Below are 18,785 nucleotides of genomic sequence, written 5' to 3'. Positions count from 1 at the left end.
AAGCATATCATCTAAAGCTACAGGTACTGTTGCAAAGAGAATCAGTTCAGTTATGTCAGAAAAGGCAACAAGTGGGTCCCTGAAAGGTAGAAAAAGTTACATTTTCACTTGCAGGAAAATGGTCAGGAATGTAAGCTGCATGACACTTGCAGGGCTGATAAAATCCAGTAAACCATTAAAAAAAATATATTATTTATAAGAAATGTGTCTGAAAAAAACTTAGCACAAGATGAGCAGTTTTAGTAAATTTATTTAGGTTATATGTTATAATAATATCATTGACCAAAATTGTGATCATTCTTTATACGGTTACATGATGCTGTACATCATCTACAGTATGACATTTTTCGTGTTTATTAAAGTATTACAAACATTACATCATTTCCTTGGCATATAAAATATATTTAAAATCAACCTTAGGCATTTATTCAGATCTGAAGCGTTATATTTTTTGAGAAATGTATATTAGCTCCAACATGGGGTAGTATGATCTTAAATGTCAAAGATGTGCAAGACAAGAAATGTGTCAGGACCTTCAGCTTTCCAGAAGCCAGAGCAAGTCAAACAAATGAACGAGAAGATCTGACGATGATCTGCAGTTCAGTTGATCAAACAAGTAAAATAACTGTTTACAGTATGAAATCAAGTGAAACTTTAGTTCTTGTTGACATCATCAAATTTTCATTTATTCATCTGACAGCCCCAAACTTAGGGGATTGTCACCTACTGCATTGGGTGGGGGCTGGCACAAACTGTTCTTCCTTTTGCATTGTTGGGATCCCCAGCACTGTCGAAGTTCTACAGTTTTGGACGCAGGGATCCGACCACAGGTTTGTCTGAACAGAACTCTTTCCACCAGGACGGACGTTCCAGCACCTTGTTGCCCTGCATCATTGTCGACCACATGTTCTTGTATAGCTGCAGGGAAGAGACACAAACAGGTGAGTCAGAGAAGACTTTTGTCTGTGCACACAGACCCACTAAAGACAAAAACCTATTGTTAAAGGCCAAAAGGTGGTCTGTAAAGTCTTTCATTTTTCAGTATGCTGAAGCGGTGATCGGTTAACCCTCTGAATCCCAAAACCAAATGTCAGGTTTGGAATTGTTTAGAAGGCATGTTATTTTTTACAAATTCCGCCAAACACAACACTTAACATTGCCAGAAACTGTAAAATAAAATAAATAAATCACTGTAAATTGTGGCCAAATCACAGTGAAATTAATGTTACTGATTGAATATTCTCTGTAATAAAAATTAATACAATAATCAGCGTTCCATCAGCTGCAGTACAATCAGGACTAAACTTGACAATTTCTGCATCACCACCTAAATACATATCGGGTTCCCATGGCAACACAATGCAAACAGTGTGCAATACTATGACTACACTGTTTCATTCAGCGGTTTTAGGAACATACAGCTCAACAAGTTTGTTTGTAGATATAACATTTTCTCAGCTGAGAATCTGTATCACTCATAAATAAATGTCAGGAAGTGCTTTCTTTAAATGGAGACTCTTCTTAAAGCCGAACTGAATCCGAAACTCTGAACATAACCTGCTCCTGAATAGGGTAGCGCCACACCATCAGTTACCATGGAGATCTAACCAGGTAAAAAGGGGACCACCTTCCTGCTACTGAAAACTCTGACTTGCAACATACCTCACAAACCCACTAATCTAAGGATTGAAACATTCACTGTGTTCTAATCCCAAACATAAATGTCAATATATGAGCAATTAGGCTAATGTCAGCACCTCTATCAAGCACTGAATTAGTTTTGAGGAGTTTACCTGAGACACATTAGTGGAAATTAGTACAGATAGTAAATTGTCATTTTTAAAGAATTTTCTCAATAAAAGTAAAACAAGTGATACTTTTCATAAAGCAGAAATCTAACCACTGTGTTGCTGGTGCAAGTAGCTAATCACACATTTCTGTGGTGGTTTTGTACAAACCACATGAAGAAGTGAAGCAGCCATCTTGAACATACTACTAAATGTTCGAATGTAACATTTCAATAACTGCTGAGAAACGACCCACACAGATCTGATGAATTATGGGTCCGGACCACACTGGGTATTTGCATGTGACCACAGTTCTGTATTTATTTGGTTACACTTGAGTTAATCCGGGATAATGGAGATTCTGGAGAGTGAGTCAAAGCAGAATGCCCTGCAGGCAATTTCTGACTTCACAATGTTTATCTTCTTCAGTCTTTAGATGTATTTCTTCTTCTTCTGTTGTTGCTAAATGTTATTAGAAATTTACAGGAAGAAGGATGAGGGGGGAGATGACAGTACCACAGATAGGAGTAGGACTGAGTCACATGTCTATGTGTGTATAGCAGTAAGATTTCTTCACAAGTTGGCTGGAAGTGTTCCCCTTCCAGAAAATAACAAAATCAGTTCATGAATCATGAAGATGATTAATATGCAAGGGTATCTGAATAATCAGCAGGGAATGTGGGACACTGCCCTAGTTGCACAGATACTTGGCTAGACAACACTGCAGACCCTTTCTGACACTTTATGCTGGTTTTAACCCTCCTGTTGTCCTCATTTACAGGCACCAAAAAAATACTGTTTCCTTGTCTGAAAAAATCTAAAAATTCAGCAAAAAAACCCCCAAATTTCTGAAAAATTTGCAAAACCGTCAGGAAGAAAATTCCAATAATTCCTTAAAAGTTTTATTTCATAAAAATCCCCCAAATTTGGCAAGAAAATTCTTATAAATATTTTCAAAAAATGAGTAAAAATCTTCCAAAAAAATCCCAAAAATATATACAGTGATTACATATACATCAGTAAAACTTCTAATACTTTCTTTAAGAACATTTTTAACATTTCTTTTCTTCCACCAAAAAATGTTCAAAGATTTTTCCAAAAATGTTGAAAATGTGGACATCAGAAGTTTCATTGTGAAAATATATTTTTTCACACATTTTCAAACTTTAAAACGGGTCAATTTTGACCCGCAGGACGACACGAGGGTTAAATTCAAATTAATAAAGTCGCCATGGTTGGTATAAATGGGTATTTCAAGACCTCCTTTGTAAGAACTGAAAATGAAAATAAAGCAAAACTAAAGAATTCTAGAACTGCTATCGCTGTCTGTTGCCTCTAATGGGGACAGACCAACATTTGAAAATGTGTGCAATGGGTGGCACTATCGCCTTACCACTTTTTTGGAGTAGAAAAGAGGACAAGGGCTTGTTAGCTGATGATAAATTATAGATGATCAAGATTCCCATTTAATTAAATTCACCGTTCATGGAGTGATATGCCTCACGGGATCTCAGGACATTGAGTCAACTGGGGCACTAGCATAACTTAAATGTGTTAGTCTTCCAAAGAATCATATCTTTTCATGTTAATGAAGACACTAAAGAGACTTTGTCAATGTTTGTAAATGTCTTTTGTAACTGATTTTCAAAGTAGAAGGATGAAGGGAAAAAAACCCAGCAGCCTGTGGTATCAGCAAGTTTCACGATTAAATTATAAACCTTTCATTTATTACAAATAAATTAGAGAGATCAACTACAAAAATAAATGAACCCTGAAGTTGACACAAAGTAACAAAATACATTGTGGCTGTTCATGACATCTGCATTGGGGATGCAGAGAAAACAAACATAGCTTATCCTTGTTATACAACGTAAAAGTTCTCAGACGCTGCAGGCAGGGTCATCGTCTACAACTGTCAAACAGTATTAATGACTTTTGCTTTCTTCTTTTTTTTTTTTTTACCAAACACAACTGTGTGTATGTGTGCGTGTGTGCGTGCGTTTTTTTTCCTGGATCAGCCAAAGCCTTACAGTCTTGTTCCAGTAATGCGATTTAACTTGGCAGACTCCACATGTGCCAGAGTGCAAACAGATGGAATTTATTTTAAGTAACTATTATCAAATTATTTTGGTAATAATGTTCTTCGCTTTAATACTGGGAGACGGGAAATAAAAATTTTCAAAAAGCAGCAACACATACAGTTTTGTGTTACCTTGTGGAGATGTGCACACTACGTTCAGTCTATTTTACTATCAGTGTGTGTTGTAACAGAAGTGAATACTCTCCAGTGTAAAATAACTTCAATGTCACATGATTTAAAATTGCTTCACGTCTTATTAATTGGACTACTCCTAAGCTGATCAGCGGAGTTTGTCCTCATACAAATAATCAAAAACAAATATTTTAGAAAGACAATATTGAAAATACGGGCCCTAAAGTACAAATGGCCAACAAAACTAATAAACCTATAATCTCCGGCATACAAGTCAGAAAACCGGTACTCATTGATGCAGAACCGAGTAGACCTGTGATTTTTAGTGAATCTAAATCCAAGAACATGGTAATAAAATGATGCGATTGCCCAAACTTTCAGTTTGGAACCTATGACCTACATCTATCGCGATGTCTAAATCATGGCTCCATGTGGAAAAGAATGGCCAAAGGAAGGAAAAATTCTGATTGTGTTACTTTACAAAGATGAAAAACAAAAGAGGAAGACCGACGAAAAATCAGTTGAAATACAGTTCCAGCAGTAATCAGGAGGCACAGAACAAGTCATAGCACCACTTATTAGAGTCGCAGTGAAAATGACAGCACAGACAATGCACTACTTGCACAATCTACCTATGAAAAACAGATGGGTAAGTGTTCCAGACTTGGGGTAGGAATTATCGAGTGAAACTGGGAGTTTTGGTGACAGCTCAGACAGTCTGATGGACATTGCAAGATGTCAACCTCGATGGAACCGACTTCCAAGAAAAAAGACCTACTTTTTGACACTAAACTGCAAATGAAACTTTGCTCAAGTACATGTAAAGACACATGGTAAACATTGGGAGCACATTCTTTGATCAGATGAGGTCAAGATAAATGTGACTGGTGGCTCAGATGGACTACAGCATTTTTGGCAAGAACCTAGTCAGGACTACTACTGTGAAAGCGTAGTCCTGACAGTGAATCAGGGAGATGGGAGGGTGATAAAATGTGGCTGGATAAGTGCAGAGGTGGCAGGGGTTGACATCTATAGATGGCACTATCAATGTCTATGGTGATTCTACAATGACGGCTGACAAGATGAGTCTCATTCTCCAGAAGCCTGACAGAAGAGGAATTATTCAGCATAACAATTAAAGCACACTGCTAAACTCCTTAAAACCTCTTAAAAAAAAAAAAGAAAAATGTGAAAACTGCAACCTGAGTATGTATGTCACCTGACTTGAATCCACAAGAAAGTAGAGCAACACAACCCTTCCAGCAAAAAGCAGCTGAAAAAATAGTGTCTGAGGAAATGTAAGTGTCTCTCCTGAAATTTGTGGAACACTGGTATCTTACATGCTGAGGAGTATTGAGTCTGTAGTGAAAGAAGTGGGGATATGAAATATCGGAAACTTCTGGAAAACAACTAAATCTTAATAAGAAACGGTACACTGACTTTGTTAAATTCATTAACTACTATGGCATCTGTATTTTTATACAGTAAACAGGCTTTTTTTAAAAAAAAAAGAGCAAATACTATACTGTTCAACTTAAACGGAATACAATTTGTTAGGTGAGAAAATTTAAATCATTTCACATTTAATTGATTTTGCACAGCAGTGAACTCATGTCTGTTGTATAGTATAGTTTTTGTTAAAATACAACAGAATAGAAAAGAACAGACTGGAAATCGGACAGATGAAATGAGCAAAATAAACGATAAAACAAACTAAATCTCAAGCAAACACACACTGTTTCCCCAGTTCGCTGCAATGGATGTGAGAGGTACAAAGTCAGCAAGAGCCACAATAGCTGCATTAATCAGAAATACAGCAGGTTGAAATGAATCAGAATTCTCCTTTAAGCAGCTTCTGTAGTGGCGAAGAAAGAAATCTGCTAGTTCAAGAAAGTTCTGTTATTATTTCACTAACTTCTAATAACACAACTATTGGTTTTAATTAGTTTAGGGACTAATCAGCAGCCAGCATGACAATGACATGTAACATACACACACACACACACACACACACACACACACACACACACACCTGGACTTTTGGCAAATCTTTTTAGAGCTTTCACCATATATTGTATGACTGCTCTGTAGCATTCATAACCTTGTCCTGACAGGGTTTCCCTTCTGCTTCAACAGAAAACACCATTTGCTCCTCACAATGGTGTCAGAACCTGACAGTTTCACTTAATATCACATAATACTGGTATTGGACAGAGGTTGAGCAAGCAAATGCAACACAAAGACATTTTTACTGTATGATTACGCTTTGTGATTTTGTAAGTCTTTACCTGTCCGTCGGTATTGCCAATAGGAGAGTTAAGGATGAAATCAGGAGGTGCAATGACATCCACCAGTGCTACTGCATCATCTTTCAGCTGGGGAAAGATATGGAAAGAGTCAGGTGGGGAGAAGCATCCTCAGCCAAAGCCATGATTTCCTCATTTAGATTTATAAAAACAGGTAAAAATTATGGATGGACACAAGGATAGGAATGACCTGACATCAATAAACAACAGTAGTGTAAATAAAAACACAGAGGATATTGTATATATTGTATATTGAGGATATGGTATTACCTTGAATGCAGATACTTATCTACTATATTTTCATTTTTTTTTAAATTATAGTAGGTCATCAGAAAATTTTAAGTTTAAGACAAACACAAGAAATGCAAAATAGGTTTTGTAGATCAGCTATATAGAAATTGAAATGCATGCCATCGTTGGACCAAGTCTGAAGTCTGAAGAGATGATAAATGTGACTTTAGTTTGACTGGGTCTAAAATGTGGCCCCAGCAAAGCTTTGGTGGCTGGGGTCAGTAGACGGTATAGATTCATACAGAAGGTGACAAGAAAATCTGGTTTCAATAGTGTAGCAAACTAACTAAATGACATGTTGACAATGACTCCCAGTGTGTCTGCTAATGACCATAAATCATTTGCTATGAGACCTGACAAAGAGTGAGACAGACAGGAGGATAGATGTTTCTGTACCTGGGAGCAGAGGGTGAGAATTGCCATCTGGACCAGCTCTGCAGGCTTCCTTCCACTCAAGTAATTACCTGTACAGGATCAATGCAGTGTTACCCAATCAAGATCCAGATTTCTCTGTAGATTTCTATGAACAACAGTTAATAGCACATACCCTGGTAGAGTGTCACCATGTGGTTGCTGAGGCTCCACAGCCCATACAGGGCACACAGCTTGCTTAGCACTGGTCTGAGACCAGCTGGCGTGTCCTGATCAGTAGTCAGATCATGGAATTTCTGGAGGCAGTCGTGTTCAATGTAGGCAATGGCCAGGGACCTACAGTAGTAAACCTGAATGCACATAGGTAAGATTTGTGCTTTTAATTATTGCTTAAACAAAATAGTAAAGTAGTGCAACAAGAATCACGTCTACACTCTAACCATCCATCTGTCATGGACAGGAGCTAGACTTTGTATGTCAACTGAGAGACTAAACTTCATATTGGATTTTCAGTCACTGAGATGTATGTGTTTCACTTTCTGTTTCTACCAGTGATAAGTCCAGTCTATTGTAAATCACAGAGACAGGAAGTAGGGAAACACTGGAAGCCAAACATTTTTATTGTTCAGTGCATTTCTTTATGTCAGTTTATCATTTTCTTATGGCTATTTTCAGTGGGATAAAGCATGTGTCACAGCAATAGACTGGTTTCATTAACATGACAGTGAGTTCAGTGGCCTTCCCCGTCACAATGCAGTACAACACCTTTGGCACGTGGTAGAACAGTCAGTTTGCAAAATGAATGTGCAGCTAGCAAGTTTGCAGAAATAATGTGATGAATCATATTAACATGGAGCAATAACTCAGAGGAAAGTTTCCAACATCTTGTGGAATCCATGAAAAAAGGCTGAAGCTGTCTGAAAGCAAAGGGAGGCTCAACTCGGTTTAGTACAAAGATATAAGAACCTTGTCCCAACAGCTAAGGAATCTCTAAATGTAAACACCTGGTGTCCTGTTATGGCATTTAACACATGAAATCTAGTATGCTATTACCGAAGAGTGTTGTTGAGCTGTACCTTACTGAAATGAATGAATCAAGCGTTACTTTATAAACAAACATTGTACTGTACACAAACACTGAGTAATACAACGACCATCGCTACATGTGAAAATGCCATGCTCACAAAAACAAGCTAATTAGATTACGGAATCCAGTGACACACATATTTCCCAGAACTACAACACACACCCGTCTGACACTGTAACCGCCAGCTTGTATGTGTGACACAAGTACAAACCCGATAGCCTCAGCCAAGACACTATGATGACACATAACTGTTTAAAAATTTTAGTGCCCTAGCATGACAGCCCATTACATCTCAGATTCAGCTAAACATAAGTTATGTCTGTTCTAATCAGCTGGCCAAGAGAAAAAAAATCTAAAGCATAATGTCTATCTTCTTTGGAAAAAAATTGGAAAGACATCAACAGTATTGCTATTGTATTTTATTGTGATTTACAACTTAAATGGAAGTAATGGTTTTAACAGAAGACCTTCCAGCAGTTACCCTCAAAATTTCTGTAGTTCACAGGGTTTTCTTCTTGGATGAAAAGCAAACATCTTTTGTCAAAACCCTGGTAGCAGACATAGCAATTGGTGATCCCTGAATGCCAACTAAGACCAAAAAATTTGGTTGTATCTTGAGCAAAGAGGCTATTAGAGAGCATCCATGAAGTTATGTGTGAGTGTGTCTTCATTGGCCTGTGTGTGTGTGTCTGTCTTACTTGGCTGTTGTTGTGGGCCTCAAAGTCACCCTTGCCCAAGGCTCTCTGCTGTTCCAGCCTCTTCTGACTCTCCCCAAGCAAGAAACACACCAGCCACTTGTAGGCTGCCACAGGCACTGATTTGATAGACAACAAGAAGGATATTAACTGGGTTAAACTGAGAGGCACCAGAAGGGTAAAGTGACCTGGTTTTATGGAAACCAGTAAGCTTTTTAACAAGGGATGGGAACAAGGGAGATGTGCAAAGTTGTGGAAACTACAGAGGAAAAAAGTTGATGAGCCATACAATGAAGTTATGGGAAAGAGTAGTGGAAGCTAGACTATGGACAGAAATGAGTATTTGTGAGCAGTGCTATGGTTTCATGGTAAGAAAGAGTACTACAGCTGCAGTATTTGCTTTGAGAATGTCAATAGAGAAGCACAGAGAAGGTCAGAGGGAGCTGCATTGTGTATTTGTAGATCTAGAGAAAGCAGATGACAGGATGATGAGTGAGGAACTGTGGTATTGCAAGAGGAAGTCTGGAGTAGCAGAGAAGTTTGTTAGGGTGGTGCAGGACATGTATGAGGGCTGAAAGGCAGTGGTGAGGTGTGGTGTAGGTGTGACAGAGGAGGTCAAGGTGGAGGTGGGACCTCATTAAAGGATCAGCTCTGAGCCACTTCTTGTTCACTATGGTGATGGACAGGCTGACAGATGAGGTTAGACAGGTACCTCCATGGACTGTGATGTTTGGAGATGACACTGTGATCTGTAGTGAGAGCAGGGAGCAGGTCGAGGGAAATCTAGAGAGGTGGAGATATGACCTGGAAAGATGAGGAATGAAGGTGCACCCCAGCAAGACAGAAGACATGCATGTGAATGAGAGGGACCCAAGTGGAAGGGTGAAGTTACAGGAAGTAGAGATCAAGAAGGTGGAAGATTTTTAAGCACTTAGGGTCAACAGTCCAGAGCAATGGAGAGAGTGAAAAAAAGATGAAGAAGTGTGTGCAAGCAGGTTGGAATGGGTGGAGAAGTGTCAGGTGTGATGTGTGATAAATGAGTCTCAGCAAGAATGAAAAGAAAGGTGTACAAAACGGTGGTGAGACCAGAGATGTTGCATGGTTTAGAGATGGTAACACTGAAGAAAAGACAAGAAGCAGAGCTGGAAGTAGCAGAGATTAAAATGTTGCGGTTCTCTTTGGGAGTTAGGGTTACAGGATGGATAGAATCAGGAATGAGTACGTCAGAGAGACAGCACATGTTAGATGTTTTGGAGATAAAGGATGGTTTGGACATGTACAGAGGAGGGATAGTGAATACATTGGAAGAAGGATGCTGAGTTTTGAACTGCCAGGCAGGAGACCTAGAGGAAGACCAAAGACCAAAGAGGAGCTTTATGGAGGTAGTGAAAGAGGACATGAAGTTAGCTGGTGTGAGAGAAAAGGATGCAGAGGATAGGGTTAGATGGAAGCAGGTGATTCACTGTGGCATTATTAAGGCACTGGGATGTGAACACCAACTTAAAAAGTTCAGAAAAGAGAAAGGCGTGGCTAAAATAGCTTTAGCTAAAGCTGACAGGTAGACCCAACAAGCTCACTGAAGATTGGTTTTGATATAAAAAAAAATTACATGATCTCTGAGTCTGTGAAGCCAATGTTGATGTAACTTTAACTAGCATTCTTTCTAATGGCCACCAAAGGACAAGTCCTTGATTGCAAAAAGATCTCTGTGACAATAGTACTCTTCTTCTAACTTGATCTTTAGAGCATTGTACTGTATTGGTGTGTTTAGATTTCAGTCACATCCACTGCTTGTTCATCAAGTCTGGCTTCAAAAAAATCAAGATGACAATGACCAAATTTTAAATTCGAGTCTTCAGAGCCATAGTCCACCAAACATTGGGTGATGTCACAGGGGCTTTCTGCCTTTCTATTTTAGTTCTTGTGAAATTTTCATGCTGGTATAATATGTATGATGGCAAGGATTCTAGTTGTAATTCAATACTGATTGAATATGTAGTGATTACTTGGTAGGGCTGTTAACAGCAGATGAAAGAAGCAAAACTTGCCTGGTAGTTCACAGAAATCATCTCCGGTCTGCCGTTAGCTTCACACTGCACATTCTTTTAATCATAGTGGTGTACGGTCACTGTTATATTGTCACACTGTTCACCTAAAAGTTACGGTTTTACTTGATGTTGTGACTGTTCATGTGGCATTTCACCTCTAGTCTTACATTTAGCTGTGAAAATTCCTCCAAGGAGGAAGTTATTAAAGTCATCCATCCTCACTCCTTTTTGTGCTGAGACAAGTGTTTGCTTGTGGGAAAGGTCAAAGCCTTGCCTAATAACGGTTTATTCAACTTGTCACATTTTTTTTTTTTTTTTAAATCTTTTTTGGACATTTTAATTATTTAACACATATAGACTATGATAAGTCTTTACAAGCATTTATCAGACATAGATGTGGCACATTCTACACAAGAAACATGCAGCATATTTATCAAACAGATGTGCACCTCAGAGTAACAGTTTGTAGCATTTTTGCTTAAATGGCTAAAGGAGTTTTATGCATGTATAATATAAAGGAGTATTTTAGCATTATCTGAGAATTTGCAAAGATCAGTTTTGCAATGACAATCATCAGACACAGCCTGACATATAGTCCAGATTGGATTTACACAAAAAGAAACATGACTTCGCTTGAATTTTAAAGAACTCTATTGACAGTGGATTCAGTGTGACTATACAATCAACATAACAGACAGTGGTGCTCTATCACACATCACAAAGACAAAGAAATATTAGAAAATAAAGCCATGACAACAAATTTATGGAATGATGAACAGACAGAGACAATCAATGAACACTACTTGCTTGGTAATCACTAAAAGGGGATGGGTTGTTGAGGGTGGTGTTCATTTAACTAAAATTTCATTACTGAAGGCTTCAACTGCACTGTTTTTCTAGTGAAAGAAGATATTTACAGTGAGACCTTTGATTTTTGAGATGATTGGATCATTGGTTGTCTTCGACATTACGAAAACAACAAGAACTGCAAAATTGTAAGTATCATTGTTTTGTGAAAAGTTTTGAATTCAAGTCTTAGCAGAATATACTGTAAAGTGTGGAAACAACATGCACTAAAGATGATCTAGTCCTGATAAAGCTAAAATACTAAATACCTGCAGAGTCCATACACTGCTCCATTGTTGTCGGTGTAAACCTGCTCTCCAGGATCTTCTGGTAATCATCCAGAAAATCCACAGTGTGAAGAGGAGACTCAATCCGTGAACCCTCTGAAATCATATAACACACACTGAAGCATTAGAGACTAACCATAGTGAATAACTAAATTCAATTATTTATATTGTTATTTATATAGCACCAATTCACAACATATGTCATCTCATAGCACTTCACGTAGTAATGTGAAGGCCCAACAAATCCAAAGTTTCCTTTGGACTCCTTTTAAACAAGCACTTTATAACAGTGGAAAGGAACAAAAACCTCTGTTTCCCCGGGATGGACAAAAAACACAAAACAACTCAAAATGAGCTCAGGGAAGGCAGCCATTTCAAAAAGTTGGGGGTGAGGATGGGATGAGGGGGTTGAAAAAGTGCCTAGGCAAGCGATAGTATGATAGCAGAAGGAGAACAGACAAACAATACAAAAGAGAACAATAAGCACTTTGGAGATCTGTGACACCAGTGACTGCAGATCAGAGATGTGTAGCTCCAGATCCAGAGAAAGCTGCATAGAGGAGTGATTCCACAACAGAGGAGCCTGTTAACTAAAGGCTCTACAGAAGTAAACCTGCAGTCTGAGAGTAAAGGGCTCTGCTAAGATAATATGGTACAATAAAGTATTTAGGATCAGATGGATCCTGGTCAAGAGTTTTTTATGTGAGAAGCGGGATTTTAAATTCTATTCGGAATTTTAGAAGAAGGCAACGAATTGAAGTGAATATGGGTGAAATGTGATCTCTCTCATCGGTTCCTGTCAGAACTCTGGCTGCAGCATTTTGCATCAGATGGAGGTTTTTAAGAGTTATTGGGACATCCTGAGTTACAACAGTCCAGTCTTGAGGCGACAAATGCATGGAATAGTGTTTCAGCACCACTCTAAGACACGATGCTTCTGATTAGATAATGTTACACGGGTGAAAGAAGGCTGTCCCATGGACTTGCTTTATGTGTCAATTAAATGACATATGATGCTCAAAAATAACTTCAAGGTTCCTCACAGGAGAACTGGAGGCCAAGATGATGCCATTCAGAGTAACCATCTGGTTAAATAGCATGTTTCTAGGATGTTTAGAGCCAAACACCATCACTTCAGTTTTGTCTTAATTTAGGAGAAGAAAATTATAGGTCATCCAGACCTTTATGTCCTTCAGACATGCCAAGAGTTTGACTAACTGACTGGTTTCATTTGGCTTTTAGATAAATATAACTGTGTGTCATCTGCATAACAATGGGAATTTATGCAGTGCTTCTTAATAATATTGCATAAGGGAAGCATGTACAAAGTAAATACTATTGGTGCTAACACAGAACCCTGTGGAACTCCATACACTGCAAAAACTCAAAATCTTACCAAGTTCATTTGTCTTATTTTAGTCAAAATGTCTCATCCCACTTGATTTAAGATAAATTCACGTAACAAGTGACATTTCAGCAAGATGGAGGGACTTGTTTTAAGACAATGCATCTTAAATATCTTGTTAAGTCAAACAATCTGGAAATTATCTTGCTTTGAATTGTACTTTACAAGAAAACTCAAAACAAGTTTAATACATCTCAAATTAGGAGGTTACATGAAAGCAAAAATCTATTTCTGAGGGAAAAATTACTATCTTTTTTAGCATGTCTGGCTTATTTTAAGACACCAAAGCTTGACAATCCTGGTAAAATATAGCTTAAAATAAGTTTTCCCAGCTAATTTTAAGATCTCAATATTCTAAATATCATATCTTATTTCAAGAAATCTTACCAAGCCATTTTCACTTGTTCTATTGGCAGATTTTTTTCACTTATTTCAAGGTAAAAGTTCCTTGAAATAAGTTTCTTTTTCTTGTTTGATTGAAGCAATCTTAAAAGTCTGCAGTCAGCCTGTTAATAAAGAGATGTCATGTCCAATAATTTACAATATTTGTAAAATTCAAGGATAAATGTCCTTGGGTAGTCTGACTGGGGCGGAGTCTAACAGGTATGTTTAAATATAAGTCAGGTTCCACAGACGTCTCTAAAGCTGCTGCACTTAAAGACATATTTATGATTTTTTCTGACAGTCAAAACTGTACATGTAAAGAAGGTCATGGGGTCATCACTGCTAAGTTCCAAAGGAACACAAGCCTCCACAGAGCTGTGACTATTTGTCAGTCTGGCTACAGTACTGAAAGTAAACCTGGGATTGTTCTAGTTATTCTCTATTAGAAAAGAATCATGAGCAGTTCTTGTGCTACAGAGTGCTTTTTTTGGTCCATAATTAAACTGTCTTTCCAGGCTAAGCAAAATTCTTCTGAATTTTTGGACCACCACTGCCTGTGAAGGAAAAATTACTTTTTCCCTCTACTAAGGAATTTCCTTGCAGCTGTTAGCTGAAGACATCTCAGAATATCATACAGGTTTCATCTGTCAACTGCAGTCACCTTAAATCACCCTGTAGATCCTATAGGTCACCTCAAATTAATCCTGTTCCTATTTACTTCACAATCTAACTAAGGCTGTGAGCACGTTCAGGCCTTCTCTCCCCTTAATATGGCCATGAGAAAGACAGATGCTGAGAAGAAGATACATTCAAAGACAACTGCTGTCAAGTCTGTGAAATCTGCTTAAGATGCACAATTGTGAATTACACCGTGTCACTAGTGTTCCTGAACGCTACATACACTCCTTGTTTAGGGTACAAAATAGAGATGGATGATTGTCTCAATATTGTATCGGTAAAAATCACTTTCTGCATGAATTACAAAATCCCCCAAGTCAGGTCCATCTCTTTATTTAAACTTACCCTCATTTCTAAACCGTATTTGCTTCTCTCAACTCTCCATTGCCCACAGAAAATATCTAAAACAATGTGAATCCTAACATGTGGGAAATTACTTGGAAATTATTGCAACGAAAAAGCTGGTAAAGCTCCCTCAGTGGACAGAGGACTCACTGATGTGTTTGGCGTGGAACCAGCTGAGCAGGTAATTGCTGGTCTGTTGCAGCAGCACATTGTTGTCTCCCTCATATGTGCAGTTTGGGTCATTGTCATCACGCAGATCACCCAGCCGGTTCACTGAAACAGACAGAAAACTATGGCAGTTAGGGATCTGCGTTTGTGTATCTGTATGAATATCTGTATGTCCAATACTGACTAGCCAGGTATCCATGTCCACCACAGGCCTCCCTGCACTCCTGGATCCCCCTTTGAGCAGTCCATGAGCCCAGTGGTTTACTGGCGCAACCTATGGCATGTATCTCCCTGCCCATCTCTGCCTGAGAATCACGCATCAAACATGTAACACTTCAGTTTATGCAGAATAGTGTGCAAGTATCCACTGGTGTATACAGTGTGAGCATACATTCCACAGACACAAACATACACACACCTTATGCTTGTTTACTCACTTGTCTGTCACTCTTGTCTCCCATCATCTGTCCAATCTGGAACTCAACAAAGTTCATGAAGATGGATTTGGCAAAGTGGTCAAGAGCATATATTGCTGCCAGGTACGGAATCAGACGCCATTGCTAGAACAACACACAGTAAGTCACAAAGAAAAGATGTTGCTTTAGACACCTTCCTTAACAATATCTGCAAAAAGATATATAACTTTTTTGGATACGTTAGACTTGCTTTCATATCTAACTGTGGAGTCTTGTTTTAGTCTGATTTAGTTCTGTCTTTGTGATAACATACTTTAATAATCTTAGTACCTTATGGTAAAAAAAGTTAATTTCCACAGTAATGTATTGCTGCTTCCTTTTCCTCATTTATAGTTAATAACACTTTGAAATTCCGTAATCATGTTTCATATTGATTCAGATAATATTCCTAAATAATGGCCACACTCTTTAATTACTCTGTAATCATAAAACACAGCTCTTTAACTGAATCCTGCTTCCTAATAAGTATAGTTCATAATGCTTTAGGATGTTAAAGGCAGCAAGATATACTTTATGTTTCGTGAATCTTTCAGTCACTCTGTTCATCTCTCCATCTAATCCCTCCATTCTGACCTGCAGCTGATACTCCAAAACAGGAATCTCCCCTTTGCCTGTGGGTCCAAACTGTCTCCTGGTGGCTGAGAAGCGGATGGCTACAGTCATAGCTAGCTTCAGGTTGACCACAGCAATCCTGGTGATGGACACCCTGCCACCTGACAGGGCACCTAGAGATGCCCCGAAGCGCTTGTTGGAGTCCTGGAGAGAGGACAGAAACATCAAGGAAGCATATTATGTCCAATTGTATCACCTTTGAAGGATTGCATTATTTTTCAAGTTGAACAATAGAGTATTTCGTCTTATGAAAATGAAAAACAAATACTTTATAAAGACTATATTGAAAATACAGGCCTAAAGTAAAATCTGTAGGCAGCAAAAGTGAATATACCTGTTGTCACTTGACACACAAGTTAGAAAACCTGTGATCACTGAAACAAAGCTGAGAACACCTGTGATTTTAAATTAGCCCAATTGCAAGAACATGGTAATAAAATGACCCATAAACACTAGAATTTTCTCAGATTTGGACCTAAGGAATGTATTCATCTGCCTGTCTGCATCATACTGCCACAAAGATACAGGAAGACATCTGAACAACTAAAAAAACTGTGAAAACACAATTGCAGCAGTAGTTGGGAAGTATAGTACAAGCCATAGTACCACTAATCAAAGTGGCCTCCTCCAAAAATTACGCAGACAGTGCACTACTTTCTCTATCTAATTCTAAAAACCAGATGAGAAAGTGCTTCAGACTTAGCAAAGGGTTTCTGTGAGTCACTGTACTTCAGAAGAGGAATATTCCAGCATGATCGCGATTCAAAACACACTGCCAAAGTTACACAAGAGTTTCTAATAAATAAAAAGATGGAAACTTTTCCCTGGCCAAGTATGTCACCTGATTTTATTCCAATGGAACATCTTTGGTAAATTTTAAAATTGGCAGAACATCTCTGCGGAAGTTTGGTATCACTCATGCAAAGGAGGATTGAGTCTGTCATTACAAATACACTCTCCTTCAAAAGTGTTGGAACAGTGAGGCCAATTCCTTCATTTTTGCTTCATTTTCACTTGAGTTTGACATCAAAGGATGAATATGAGACAAGAGATCAACATTGACACACAACTTAGAAGAGAGTTGTAATGGAACACCAAATTTTTAGGTGAGCAAAAGTGTTGGAACTGATTAACTTAAATAGATTAATGTGAATAAGACTTAATGTTTAATCACTTCCTTGGAATAACTGCATCAAGCCTGTGACCCATTGACATCACCGAACTTTTGCATTCTACTTTTGTGATGCTTTTCCAGGATTTCACTGCAGCTTCTTTCAGTTGCTGGTTGTTTTGGGGGGATGCCGTTCCATAGGGTTTAAGTCTGGAGATTGACTTGGCAGTCTAAAACCTTCCACTTCTAGCCCCTGATGAACTCCTTTGTTGTTTTGGCAGTGTGTTTTCGGTCATTATCTTGCTGCATGATGAAGGATCTCCCAATCAGTTTGGTTGCATCTTTCTTTTAATTTGCAGACAAAATGTTACTGTAGACTTCTGAGTTCATTTTACTGTTGCCATCATGTGGTACATCATCAATGAAGATTAATGAGCCCATCCCAGAAGAAGCAATGCAAGCCCAAGCCATGACGTTACCTCCACTGTGTTTCACAGATGAGCTTGTATGTTTGGGATAATGATCCTTTCCTTCTCCAAACTTTAGCCTTTCCATCACTTTGGAAAAGGTTCATCTTTGTTGTCAGTCCATAAAACTTTGTCCCAGTTTTGTCCCATTTTTGAGACTCATTTCTGTACTTTTTGTCAAATTCCAGCCTGGCCTTCCTATTCTTCTTGCTAAAAAGTGGTTTACATCTTCTGGTGTAGCCTCTGTACTATTGTTCATGAAGTTGTCTGTGAACAGTAGATTGCGATACCTTCACTCCTGCACTCTGGAGGTTGTTGCTGATGTTACTAACAGTTGTTTTAGGGTCTTTCTTTACAGCTCTCACAATGTTTCTGTCATCAACTGCTGCTGTTTTCCTTGGTCTACCCTTTCAACATCTATTACTGAGTACACCATTGGTTTCTTTCTTCTTCAGGACATTCCAAATGGTTGTACTGGCTATGGCTGATATTTGTGCAACGGCTCTGATTGATTTTCCATCTTCTCTCAGCTTCACGATTGCTTGTTTTTTCACCCATAGACAACTCTGGTTGTTATGTTGGTTACACCTCCAACTATAGATGCAGTCTGTACAGGCAAAACCCAAATCTGAAACTGAACGTAGACATTGAGTGCCATTTATTGTTGAATAATCAATGTAAAAGGACACACCAGGGAAACAAAACACACCTGTCAGGCACATGTTGCAATACTTTTGCTCACATGAAAAATGGGTGGGCTCAAAAAAAAAGGTGCTATTTTCTAAGTTGTGTATGAGATCCAGATGTAAATCCCTGGAAATATAAACTGAAATGTTGATCTCTTGCCTCATATTTATCATTTGATGTCAAACCCAAATGTTTTCAGTCTACAACAAAAATAAAGGAATTGGCCTCACTGTTCAACACTTTTGGAGGGGAGTGTAAATGTGGATATATTTTAGTGATGATAAGATTTGATTTCCAAGTTCCTACTGTGTGGCCTTAATTTTAGGTATAGCAAATCAAACTTTATATATAAAGCAAACACCCTACTTATTACCTTAAAAGCAATGTAATTATGGAGAGGTAATACAATTTTGAAATACTTGACATACTGTAGTAGCGTCTCTTGTATACTTTACATAACAAAGTATTTACTAAAATAACATAAAACTTTAATTTTGGAAAAGAATACAAATAGCGCTGTC

At 38.2% G+C, this 18,785-nt stretch overlaps 1 protein-coding gene across 2 annotated transcripts in view; it reads right to left on the bottom strand.

Moving 5' to 3' along the window:
* Positions 1-232: 232 nt before the first annotated feature.
* acox3 (acyl-CoA oxidase 3, pristanoyl) overlaps positions 233-18,785 on the bottom strand; it is a 30,898-nt gene continuing 12,345 nt past the window's right edge. For both annotated transcript variants that reach the window (XM_023263615.3, XM_035945144.2), the window contains 10 exons: positions 15,961-16,143; positions 15,349-15,471; positions 15,096-15,216; positions 14,894-15,016; positions 11,914-12,027; positions 8,754-8,869; positions 7,144-7,318; positions 6,993-7,060; positions 6,288-6,374; positions 233-918 (listed from right to left, as the gene is read on the bottom strand). In XM_023263615.3, coding sequence (XP_023119383.2) covers positions 799-918; positions 6,288-6,374; positions 6,993-7,060; positions 7,144-7,318; positions 8,754-8,869; positions 11,914-12,027; positions 14,894-15,016; positions 15,096-15,216; positions 15,349-15,471; positions 15,961-16,143 — 1,230 coding nt within the window. In that variant the 3' untranslated portion in view covers positions 233-798. The remainder of the gene's footprint in view (positions 919-6,287; positions 6,375-6,992; positions 7,061-7,143; positions 7,319-8,753; positions 8,870-11,913; positions 12,028-14,893; positions 15,017-15,095; positions 15,217-15,348; positions 15,472-15,960; positions 16,144-18,785) is intronic.

This window comes from Amphiprion ocellaris, chromosome 23 (assembly GCF_022539595.1).
Source record: "Amphiprion ocellaris isolate individual 3 ecotype Okinawa chromosome 23, ASM2253959v1, whole genome shotgun sequence".
NCBI classification, from domain to species: domain Eukaryota; kingdom Metazoa; phylum Chordata; class Actinopteri; family Pomacentridae; genus Amphiprion; species Amphiprion ocellaris.
This window is presented reverse-complemented; position numbering and strand designations above follow the sequence as displayed.